At 40.0% G+C, this 13220-nt stretch overlaps 1 protein-coding gene across 12 annotated transcripts in view; it reads right to left on the bottom strand.

Moving 5' to 3' along the window:
• AKAP13 (A-kinase anchoring protein 13) overlaps positions 1–13220 on the bottom strand; it is a 237025-nt gene that overhangs the window by 26996 nt on the left and 196809 nt on the right. For all 12 annotated transcript variants that reach the window (XM_068957951.1, XM_068957954.1, XM_068957945.1 and 9 more), the window contains 3 exons: positions 10588–10639; positions 9112–9217; positions 3077–3251 (listed from right to left, as the gene is read on the bottom strand). In XM_068957951.1, coding sequence (XP_068814052.1) covers positions 3077–3251; positions 9112–9217; positions 10588–10639 — 333 coding nt within the window. The remainder of the gene's footprint in view (positions 1–3076; positions 3252–9111; positions 9218–10587; positions 10640–13220) is intronic.

The raw sequence follows: 13220 nt of genomic DNA, 5'->3' as shown, positions 1-13220 counted from the left end.
AGTTTATACTGGTAGCTAGAGACAATGACAAACACGCCGCTTTCCAGGGTAATATGTGCCCTTTGCTTATTAACAACATTTCTGCACGGATTTTAACAGGAAATTCTCTTTAAAAATCAAGGCAAGGTAGAGCTGTTAGGGTCTTGCGTGAAAACAAAACAAAAGCAAAGGTGTTTTTATTCCTCTGCAAGAAAAGTAAGGGGGAAGCAGGAGGAGGCAGAAACAGAAACCAGCTATAGTCCCACTATTTTCTCTGAAAACACTAATATCTTTCTTATCAAGACATGTATTATGGGATCCAGAAGGCAGGAAAAGGACAGGAAAATTAATTTACTTGAACTTAGACACATCACAGACAGGATCTTTTTCATCTATTACTGCACTACAAGATTATCAGAAAAAGTAACAGGAGCGTCCGCCAGGTAACTGTAGTTGTGAAGCAGGCTCTTGCCTGCTGAAAACTACACTCACATCACTGATTTTGGCCTGAAAACAAAACACACACCAATGCAAAGAGCATTATGCTTTAACATCAGCTTTCGCTGCACATATGCTATAAAAAAAACCCTTAATTTCTTTTTCCTAATACCCTGAGTCTGCCAATGATCTATCCCAGTAGATTTCTCAGAGTCAGAGTTTTCAAAGAAGATCAAAAGAACTGTGGGTTTTTTTTTCTTTCCTGTTAATAACCTGTAACTGGGTTTGCAGTATTAACTCTCTGACAGGAAAAAAAAAAAAAAATCACTATTCAAAGGCATTCAAATGAGATCAGGTAACTCCAAGAAAGCCTGGCATTTCTAATCATTCCTGAAAACAGATGTTAATACAGTTCATGAATTATATTTTAAGTGTACATTATATTGTAAATATATAGCTCTAAATTACCTTTAAAAGAAATATTAAATGAAAGGAAAACATTCCAAGCCCAAATCAACAAAATATTCTCACATCATTAAAATTTATCAAATTAATAATAGCCTGCTTAATAAAAACTTGCAACTGTTCTGATATTTTGAGAGAGGTAAGGGTAAGCGCACAGGGCATTGCTATTCTGTACATGTCTCACAACTTCCTGTGCATGCAAGAAAACCACAAACCCCACAAACGTCCCTCTTCCTTGTTTGATCTGAAAAGTGATCAAGAACTCAGTTCTGATGCCTAACACTAAAATCACGTTAAAAGAGCCAGGGAGATGTTTCAGTATCATTAAATTCAAATGCAAGCCTTGAAAACCTGAAGTCAAGTCCTTAATACAAACCATTTACTGATAAAACATTTTTGTAGTTATCATGGCATACTTTAGATTAAAAAAAAAAAAAAAAAAAGATGGTTTCAGGGATATAATTCACCCAACTCTTCACCAGGAAGTTTCTCCGCTTCCTCTATATCATTAATATTAATAATTAAAAACAAAAAGTTCTTTTTCTGAGTCCTTGAATACAAAAAAGAACAGCCAGAGCTGTTAACAAAGCAGGGTTTTTTGTTTGCCCATTTGTTTTTGGGCATGCCGAGTCTTTCAGAGTTAAATAGCTGTTTCAGGAAGCTGGGGGTGTAACTGCAAAGTTGAGACATTGATTTCAATTGATCCAGTGCTTTGAAAGGCATAAAGAAGACGTCATCCATAGGCGAGACCGAGCAGTGACGGTGGCAGGAACACATGGCCGCTCCTGCAGAAACACTCTAGCAGTCTACAAGAGCCTGAGAACAACAGAGCGTCTGCTGCTGGTTATTAGTCACGTCCAAGGCATTCAACAGATGATTTTAAGATGCAACGAGAGAACAGACCACTCTCAGATTCTAGCTTAACAACAGTCTGGGCCCAGACCAACTTTCTTTGAGACATTCATTTTCCGGTCAATGCAGAAAACTTGTAACTTTCTGTTGTACCTTGGAAAATAAGGAAAGAATGTCTACATTCAAGCATGTGCTGCTACATGACTTTGTAGGAGTATCTCACCTCTTCAGGATATAAAGAGATAATGAGGATATATTTGATTTTCTAAACGGTTTGAGAATGTTTGAAAAACACAGAGCGGGGAAAAGGAGCTTGCAGTTGTTAATGTTTTCCACTTCCCACCAGGTGAACGCAGAGCATGCCTTACGCAAACAACTTTGCTGAAATCTCTCTCTTTCAGGACATGCAAAGCTGCCTGTGGGGATTCAGCTAGCTGCTCCTTCCTGTCCTCGCTTGAGATGTTTTATACACTGGTCATCTACCAGAATTAACAAACAGAGACTGAGCCCTCTGCTTCAGCCTGGAGAGTGCCCTGCACAAAACTCCTGCTCTCTGCCAGTGAGGGGAGAAAAAAAATATAACCCATTGTCAGAAATGGAGTGTCCTGAGCTGCAGCAGAAAAAAGACATTTTGCCTCTACATATCGTGCAGTTTTGGCTCTCTATGTAAAAGAGCTACTCTTCTGGTCTTGACCACACAAAGCCTACTGACCTGATGGTGTTACAGATACGCAAGTAACTGTCTGCTAAAAAACCAAGAACAAAATCACCACGTCCAATAGAAACCCTCTGCTGCGCCTGGGTGTGCTGCCTACAGCGTACTACACGTAATTCACACGCGTACAGGTAGTTAGTTACCATTTGATCTGTGATGCGACTTCATATACAAGGGAGAAAACAGCGGATATTTTCTTTTTATATCATGCTGCTCTCACTGAGGGCTCACTGAAGCAGTATCTCAGAGAGCTGAAGTAGATAAAGCAATACACTATGGATGGACGGGATGTTTTCTTCCTCAGTGGATATAAGAGCCATGATCCCCACTGGCTTTCTCTGTCTACTATCTTTCCTAACGAAGCATCTTAGCCCCAAGCCATAACGCCTGACACAGCTCAACACACAGGAGAAGAAAACGTTGCAGGACGCAGTACTGCGGAGCAGATCAAACCAGGCTCACGAGGAGGCTGCAGGACAGTAACGCATGGAGCATTACCTCAGAAGTTTCCCTCTCTCCTCAAATCACAGTTCTTCAAATGTGAGAAAAATAAAGCATAAGATTCACATTTCCCGTGTCAGATTTAATGAAACACAAAGAGGAAAAGGAAAAAAAAAAAAGACTTACTTGCACAGTAGTACGAATCCTTATTGAAAGGTTTCATACAGTGGTAACAGGTTGCTTGGGCTACAACAGAGGTTGCAGTGAAGAGATGCCCGTTCAGCAGCTTCTTGTCTTTTTCCTTCTCCTTGGAATCCTTGTCTTTCTCTTTAGTCTTCTCTTTCTCTTTCTCTTTTTCCTGCTATGAGAAAATGAACAAAAGCTTTGTTACTTTGGAGAGGTCAATTCTCTAGTTACAAATTCTTCAGTGTTTGCCTTCGGCACTATGACAATATCGATCTGCGCACACCTGAACAATAGTCATGTGTCTACACAGCTCTGCTAAAGAAATCAAGTTTATGGCCCTAACAGTACTGGATTAACATAGTAATGATTCCCAGAGCCTTCTACACAGGTATCTTACAAGCAGAGACTAAACTGAATCTGTTCTGAAGGCAACTCTTTTCTTCCACCTTGTCTGCCCATATTTGCTTGGGTTAATGACTCACGTAGTCTCTTTTCCTGGGCTCTAAATCAATGTCTTTGACACTTTCAAAGAATTTTGTTAAATTGAAACAACTTATGTCAAACTTTTCAACACAGAATTAATGTTTAAGGCCAACATGTATGACTCATGTTTTGAGACTGAATTTTTAATGGAGAAAGCAAGACTTTCTATGACTGTAGTACAGCAGTGCTGCCAGAATATTACCCCCTCATCCTTCCTTGTGACTAATGGGGACTGTCTTTTTTAGCAGTTAACAGTATCATGCAACCTCAAGTGACTATGTGAAGCTAATACTCTTTTGGGGGAAATGATCTTTCACAAACTCGCGAAATATGGCATCACAGAAAGGCAGAGGAACAACAGCAACACCATAAAAGTTTATCTTGTCTTCCGGAAGCCACATTTCAACCCCTGGGGAGCTCAGCAGTCTTTGCACTGAAGAAGCACAGCCGGCTTCCCTGATTTTTAGCAGAGGTCTTGTCTACCTGTCCCAGAGACACACCAGGTTCAGCAAGATTACGCTGCTCCCTCATGTACAGTCTGAAGCTTATAATAGTAACCTCAAACTGAGTCCTGCAAACTCCACATCGTCTCTCTTTCCTTGAGATAGAAATGTGCTAAATATTAAAATCTGAAAATGTCTCCTGCAATATTCCATGGATTTAGTGGTTGCTCAAGCGTAAAGTCTATCACACGATTTCTACAGGAAACTCCACCAAAAATCTTCAAATTTGAATATTAATAACTCCTTGTCTTTATATGTCCCACCCTACCAACGCGCCCTTCATACAATTGGCCTCCAAATTCGTATTTTAACTAACTGAGGACTTTTCGGCATCTGAAAGAGAAGCTTAATCAGAAATTAGCCAAAGCTTCTGTGAGTTTATCTCTGCATTTTGTTAATTATACACCATGCGCCCATTGCTAAATATTGCTGCAGCAGAAGCCCAAATATCAGAGAGGGGCAGAGCAGCCTATGGGAGCAACTGCCAAGAAGCATTTACAGGAAGTAATGAGTTCTGCAGGTCCCAGGGGAGAAACTTTTGAACCTTTGATGACACAAATCATTAGCAACTCATTGTAAGTCTTCCTTCTCCCACCAAACCTCAGGAGAAAAGCCACTATCAGTCTTTCCCTGCAAAGCCTTATAAACAAAAATACTACTTTATTTACTGGCCCCAACTTCTATTTTGTTCAGCAAATAAGTGAAAACATGATTGCAGGAAGGAACAATCTTGTCTGAAGTTGAAAACCTGCAACTAAGAGTCTTGTCTGTGGCACAGAGATGCCTCCCTGAACCATCAGCTTGGACCAGGATCCTGTGACCATCTGACACAAAGCTCCATGCAACCACTGACCTGCACGAGGTTAACCAAGTCTTGTCTGAAAGGACTCAAGAACTAAAGCTCTGAAGCTTAGTTCTTGGCAGGTGGTACCAAACTGACACCTGGAGTTTGCTCCACTGCCAGGATTGGAGAAGCTCAGACCCCCAGGAGAAAAGACCACCCTACGTTCAAGGCACATCCTGTGACTCTTGTACTGAAAACGCTGAAAGGAGATTTACTAGCCTATACTTTAAACATACCTGATGCTTACCACAAAGTCCAGTAATTCTAAAATCTGGAATAATAACCATCCTTCAGAAAATCACTGTAAAAATACTGTAATTAAAGCTAAATGACTGCAGCAAGAATCAGGAAATGGTGTACCACCTTCAAGGGGCAAACAGTAAGCTTCATTTGTAGGACGCCAGTTTCGGTGACAACACCACTGAAATGCAATGCCTCAAAATGAGATATTTTTTGCTATGACAGTTCCTGGAGCTTTTTTTTTTTTTTTTGTTTCTCATGTAAAAATAAAAACATATTCCTGCTCTATAAGAACTGCCAGCATGATTTGAAGCCTCACTTCACTGGGCATCTGAGCTGAATATTAAAAAACTCCCAGCAACGTGTAAAAACAGCCATTACCGGTAAAGCAACTTGGTTTCATGGCCTAAAATAACTGACCACGTACTGCAGCATCGGCTCCCACGAAGAAACAACCGTTAAGCTCTTACCTCCCAATGCTTAAGTCCTACTAGCTTCACTGTGATTTGGGGCACTTCGCCAAATTTATTCCATTTTATCGACATCCTTCCCCCGGAGGCAGGAGAGCTGTTCTCCCTGAGAACTAGCCCATCGTGACAGCCCTGACCGACTGCCGGGGGAGGTGGGGGGATGCCGTGGAGAGGTGTTGAGCAAAAGAGCGGGCGGGCTGTGGGCTGCCGACTTCCTTGAAGATGATCTTGCTGCTGCTCTCATCCTACTCTACCCTAGCTTTGACTGCTAAAAAAAAAAAAAAAATACAGGTGGGAAAGGATGGGGTTTATATTTGACAAGTCGCAAGCAAATACGAGGCTGCAAATGTAATAGGCTGAGAGATTACGAAAACAAACCCTCCGCGAGGGTCGGGATACACAAAAAGTGAATTTTAACATACCTCGGTGTTGCTATGTAATACTTCAGTAAATGCAGCGCGGCAGCGGATTTCCCAGACTGAGAGGTTTCACGTATTTACACTGCTCCTGCCCTCCAGCTGACAAACACTCGCTGTCTCCTAGCGCTTCCTAACACTCAAAACGCATAGGATGTACCAAAACGTCGTTGGTGGTATAAAACTGTCTACTGACTGCGCAAGTCAAGGAAAAGAGAAATTACTCATTCTAGGCAAATTTTCTGTCATCATTTCCCTGAAGCTCTCTACCAAAATGAAGAAGAAGAGTATTTTTTTTTTCTAATTGACAGGAACAGCATGTTTTAGACTTCACATATATGTGAATCAGCGCATGCTGCTGATTTGAAGTGCGGGTCCCTGACTAATCCCCGAGCAACATCAAGTGCCCACTAGATATCAGTAAATTCACACAAACGTGAATCAGTAGTCCCCACTCTATAGCTAATACTTCATACATCTTTTCTTTCTCTCTCTTTTTTTTTTTTAACAAGCCTCTTTATATTTTTAAAGAGTCACTGCCATTAGGAGTATTCTCTAATGCACTTTATTTTACAGTTAATTGTAGAAAGCTATGCATTTCTGAAGCCAGGCTGGGGAAAAGTGAAACTTAGTTGGAAAGGACTTGAAGCCTCTCTTTCTCTCTAACAGCCCAGACAGTAGCAGAAACTAACTTCCTGTTCAACAAACATCCTCTTACAAGGGTTTTTTGGTTGTTTTTTGGTTTTTTTTAACTCTTACAGGTTTTATCTGTCATAATGCTTCTGTGAATTCAGCGTTCCCAAGAATTTTTAGGTCAAATTATTTAAATATATAACTCAAGCTCTAAAACGTATGCAACACAAGCACTCCACAGAGGGGGAAAAAAAAGAAGATTTAGTTTGGATAATATTAGGCTTTGCTGGTTAGTAAAAACATCAAAACTACTATGTGCTGCAATTTTTGTCGTGCATATCATGGCCGGGATTTCGGAGTGACTCTGGTTTAATCAACGCTTTCAGATATAATCATGAAACTACTGAAATTAAACAGGCAGCACCTATTTAACTGACAAAGGCGGAGCAAATATCTCAGCGTACGTTTGTCGTGTTTTCTTGCCTCTCCCAACACAATCTGTTATGTACATCCAGTTCCTGCTTTAGAGGTTACACATCCCAAGTGCAAGAACCAACCAGCTAACAGATCTTGTTAACAGGCATGGCACAATCTTCCACAGCTTCTTGCTAGTGGTTTGCACAGAGGTTTCAATGTAAATAGATTTTTTCACATTGTGCTTTACAGTAGAGAATAGCATCATCTTAAAAGCTTATCAGCAGCAGCTCGGAAGTGTTGATACCTCCGGCATGCATTCTTTGAAGCTGCATCCATACAGAGGAGCTGTACGTTGTGATCACTCATCTCATTACACCGGATACCAGGCTGCAAGGGGACGCGATTTTCAAAAAACGTGTATCGAAAAGTAGCTGTGCCATGACATTACACAAAACTAGCTCTGTTAAAGGAACATTAAGGCTGAAACAGCAAGTGCTTACATCGGGAAATCCTAAAACCAAGTTTGCTTGCGCAGATAAAACGCGACTGCTCCCACACATATACCCTTCATCCAATCCTTATTCTGTGATAGCCACAGTACTCACTTGTATCCCCATATCTTGTGTCCTGCTCGCTATTCAAATTTTGCTCAGAATATGCAGTTACATTTCTCAGGGGCTTTCCAATAGCATTAACCAGCATAGCATCCATATATCAGTTAACTATTTAATACACACGGTACACTGTGAGGTAAGGTGGCATTTATCTCCTGTCCTTTAAACATGGTAAACAGAAGTGAGATTCAAGTAAAAAATGCAACGAAATAAAAATTCCCTAGAACAGATTAATTTTGAAGGGTCCATCTAAGGAAATAAACACTTGGGTTTTTTTTTTAAAGTATTTAGCAATAATGTAACAATTCCTGCACTCAGTGCTGTTCCCAGGAAATTCAGTTGTGCTGCTCAGTGCTTAACACTTCAGCAAATGAAACCCTACAGTTTCAAGGACTGCTTCCAAAAAATGGGAAAATATAAATATTGGCCATCTATAAAGGTCATGGTCTGAGCAACTTCTCCAGCAGCGCGCAGGAACATTGTGCGAAAGGTAAAAAGAAAAGGGAAACACAATACACCCTTCAAATCTAATTTTTCCTTACAGCTCTTGTCCTCGTTTTATTATACTCCTCTGGTTCTGTAATAATTAGGCCCATCAATCACTGCAAAACCGTAATTCATCGCAGAGCGCAATCCATCCTCTATAACGATGCAAGCATGATTCTACGGATGGGCAAAAACACTGCACATGAAACTTCAAATCTGATACATTCTAACTTTGGGGTGCTAAAACTTCTCATGCTGCTGTTCCCTATTACCATACAGAAAATTCCCCCTTTACAAAAGGAAGACAGGAAGGAGGAAAATTAGAAAAAGAAAGTGAGACAAAAACATAAATACCACCCTAAGGAAACACATTGAAATCTAGAACTGATCTCAGCTACCTACAGGTATTTTTTGAATAGCTCATATAGTAGGTGGCAAGCTTCCATAAAAAAACAGACATGAGATAGAGATGAAACACACACTTTGGCAATGAATTTCACAATTATTTGCTGATGGCAGAGGGCTGGTGCACGGCAGAGACTTCGGGTCCTATGTGACTCCTGCCATGACCATCTGTGCTTTTACCTCTGTAACTCTCCCAATCCATGCTAGAACAGCCAAAAAAGTTTGAAAGTCTACAAATAAATACCTAGGAGTATTTTCTATTTTTTTTTATCTTTTACAAAAATCTCCTTGTTTTACCCCAAGGTGATAGAGGAACATTTCTTCTTCATGTCTCAGTTGCTCTACAGGCTGCGTACTGAGAACTTGCACGTGCTACGGGGAGCCACAGGAATTGGGAGTACAGAGGCTGCAAGCGCTTGGAGACTTGCAGGAGGACTGTCGCAGACACTTCTGAGTCGAGTAAGGAATTTTATACGGAGAAAAGTACCAACAGCGCGGCTATACAAGTTACAAATACCACTTACTTTGCTCTTCTTGCTGCTGGACATTTTATTCCTGAGGTAGCTGAAGGTGCGACTGACTTTTGTTCCACCTTTACCAGAGGGGACACTGGTGCTCTCTTCAGATATGCTAAAACCAAAAAGAGAGAGGTTGGTTTGTTTTTTTCTCCTGAAGTATCTATTAAATGAATTGATGCTTTTTAAAAGGATGAATGCATTTTTATTATCCAACAAACTCACGTGCTCCTTTATGGAATTATACAAAGATGGTAAAGTAAAGACAAAATGCCAATCAAGTTGCTTATCACATGTTTCAAGATATGTGTTATCTGCTTTTAAGTAATCTTCATTCTCAGTCCAGGTCATATAGCACCCTCTGCTGCTCCAGTGGCCAAATAACTACTAACTTGCTGTCAGCATTTTCTTATTTAGACAGCCAACCTAGCAAAATTGCACATATACCATCAGTCTCAGCATTTAATTATCAGTGTCTACTATATTTCATACTTGGAAAGGGATAGACATGCATACACCTTTTAAACAGAGATGTCTTTCCCGGGAAAGATAGATAGTGAAAGCTGAAAAAAGGCAGTATCTTTAAAAGAAATCACACTGTATGTAAAGCCTCTCTTGAGAGAGAAAAAATACCAGTAGTAAATAATAAAGAACATTGGTTATTTGTATTAATTTAGCGATTTCAGGCACATCAGATCCTTTCTGCCTCATTTTCTACAGGCACCAGCTTACAATCTCCTCAGCTGCTATGGAAGAACAAGAAAATACAGAGGAAGGTACTCTCGTTAAAGAAAAGGTCACAGTCCTCCAACACGAAATAAAATGCAAACCAAAAGCAAAATGACAGAAAGACAAATGAAGTCAGGGAGGGGAAAACGGCACTGAACACAGATCAAGAGCGTCCTAGCTAAGACACAAAGCTGAAACTATCAGAAGTGACACGAGAAGGTAAGGCAGACACCAGACACCCAGCTCCGTTGGTGCCACAAATGTTGACCCTCCTCCACAGGCAGAGAAGAGCTTTTAATGCCATCACCCGTCACAAAGACTATCTCCTTGCTACAGCTTGCAAGGATGAAAGGGAACATACAAAAACATGATCATTTTTGCCTTCGTTATAAGAATATAGACAGAGTTAACCAAAGGGAGTAACAACTACTTCTTACATTACACAGCATAACTCCTGGTGAACTAATACAGTTTAATAATAGATAATCTGAAATTTTATTATCCGTGAATAAGCACAAAGTCTTAAAGACTTATTCATTGTTAGAGATAAGCCCCTGAATAGGGGCACATTCTTGCATATTCTATGATATAAAATGTTCTTTAGCTTTCAGACATATGGGACGGATATTCACAAATCTTGACACTTGCAAATGCAGCCGAAGACCACTGGAGCTAGGAACGCTTTTGGTCTTCAAAATCTGGGCATACTGCAAGAGTTCCAACAGAGAAGGTAACGGCATCACCAGAATACTGTACCTGTGAACTGAGGAGCTGCTGGGGCCGCTGAACTGTCGTGTAGCTGGAAAAGCTGGAGGGATGGGAGGTGAAACGTTAGATTGCAATCTTAGCTCACTAGTTTTAAAAACATAGTTTTTACACTTGGACAGCTAAAGAAGAAGGGAAAACGTTTATCAGGAGTGAGTGTTTAGAATAGATATCATGTGATCAGGAGAAAGACTGTTCCCCATATCCTTAGGTTATTTCCAATTAGACGCTGAGGTGAAAGACTGCTTACAATTGTCATCATTCATCAGCTGCTAAGCAGAGGATGTGAATCTGCTATCTTTGCCAGTAAACCAGGGAACACGATTCAGAACTGCCAATTTAATGACTATAGGTATACATGAGAATCATTCTGCCACAACACTTTTATTTATGCACCAATAGAAAGAATCTATCGTTCAACACATCCGGGTTTCACGTATATTTTTTTTTTCCTTGATAAAATTGTAGCTCATTTTCCCATCAAAATCCTGAAGCACTTCATAAAGAGTAAGAGAAACAAGGAAAGCCTTATTCCGTTTTCCATAAAACATTACAGACTTAGAGCTTAGTTGCCCAAAACTCTGCTTGAGGAAAGTATGACTTTCTACATGCAGCTGAAGCCCTGCCAATGACACCATTTCTCTTTAAACCACAAGAAACCTGCTTGCATAACACATTTGGAGCAGATTAGGTAGCTGATAGCACTTCCCAGTACCATCAAAGAACACGGAAAAATCAGGAAACAAATAATCCAGAGGAGAGAAGATTCTCTCTGGAGCAAGTGGGCTTGTCACGCCTTCAAAAAAATCTTACTACAAGCACTATTTGCAATCATATCTGAAGCACAAGAAGCAGCATGACCGATCGCTTTCTTAGGCTTCCGCAGAGATCTCTATTAATGTGCTCCTTGCTAAATCTGTCATCTAATTAACAATCTATCCCAAAGACATCGGTTAGTAATACTGTAACAAATATCGAATGAAGCATATTCGGTTTCATGTTTATGCTGGGTTTCTCTTACATTGTCTACCACCTAAGTAGCATTTCACAAATCTTTTTGTTTCTTTGCAGTTAACAACGCGAGAAAAACAAAAGAACCCTGAATCAAGAGTCATAATAATTTGTTGTTCGTGACTCTTTTTTAGCACCTTGAGAAAGTACATTGCATGGGAACTTCAATTAGGGACTATTTATCTTTTGCTGCGATAAGTGTTTTATCTTAGAAATGGGGGATTCTTGACACTGACAGGCAAAACAGACACAGACATTAATCAAGGTGAAAGCCTTTGTATGGTTTTGAATTTGAGGCTACAGTATAACATCATATGACCAACATTTCGCTACCAGCTACAAAACCCATAAAGATTAGCACAGAAAAGAGTGTATTTTCTCACCTTCTAGATTTTTTCGGTGGGAGGGGGCAAGGAAGGTTTAGTTCCTTAATTTCTATGTTTCCTCTCACTACCAGGATCAAAACTGAAATACGAAAACTGATCCATGGCTAGATCTCATAGCCCACAAAAGCAGTTAATTCCGTAGGAAATCCAGGCCTGCTACGTATGTCCAACGATTCTGACTTAGCGGCCAAATTTTGCTGTTGTTATTTGAACATCATTTAAGTACTACCCACAAAATTATTTCACATCGTAGTTGGACTTGAACTAATTCATCAAGGTTCTTTATGAAAAAAGAAGCAGCAGGACTAGCAGACTGCAAACAAAAAACCAGCTTGCAGCTCCCTAATTCTGGCAGTAATTAAACTTTTGGGTGCCAAGAAATCCAAAGGCTTGATAATAACCATCTACCATCTTCCAAAATGCACAGCCTGGCTTGTCAGGCCATCTGAAATCTGCATCTTAAATATCAGATGATATCAAAGTGTCACTAATTCTCCATACTCCAGAGAAGAAGCTGGGGCATGGAGACGTTGAGGAAAGATAACTGAAATACTTGCTTAATCTCAAGGCAAATCTATCTACTCTCTTATGAGAAACGAACACTGAAGACATGAAAAAAAAAAAAAGTCTGGGATTATTATGCAAAAAATGCCCATTGTCAAAGCATCTTATGAATAGCTGTGGCTAAACCAACCTTATATAAAGTCACCACAACATCCTCAAATATGAGGGCATAAAACACATGTAAACAAGGCAACATTTTTGTCTGAGACAATATCAGACATCACTAAATGCTCATCAGTAACAGCAGCACTGTTCAGGAAAAGAAGGTAAGTATTGGCTAATAGAAACACCTGAAAAAATTGTTACAACCTGAACTATTCGGATTTGCCAAGTGGTGGGATGATTACAGGATAAAATTAAAAAAAATGAAACAAATCAACTAAAAGGTTTAGATAAAAATACTTTTTACTGTCATGACAGCGTGACATCAATGTATAGCTGTTTGTGATACACTTTGTGGGGAACATGAATTATAAGTTTTGTTAAAAGCCGAGGAAAGAGACAAAGCAAAGGGGAAGGGGGGAGGTGGAAGGAGCTTATATACTAGGATAGCTCATAGGACACCCAAGAAGAGCAGAAGACTTTCTTGTAGCAAGGAGCAAACGCGCAGTCAAGAAAGGGGATGGAAAGGAGAAGTATTTAGATACCTACAACAGGTATGCA

Source organism: Struthio camelus, chromosome 12 (assembly GCF_040807025.1).
Source record: "Struthio camelus isolate bStrCam1 chromosome 12, bStrCam1.hap1, whole genome shotgun sequence".
NCBI classification, from domain to species: domain Eukaryota; kingdom Metazoa; phylum Chordata; class Aves; order Struthioniformes; family Struthionidae; genus Struthio; species Struthio camelus.
The sequence above is the reverse complement of the archived record's forward strand: the minus strand, read 5'-3'. Positions and strand labels throughout refer to the sequence as shown.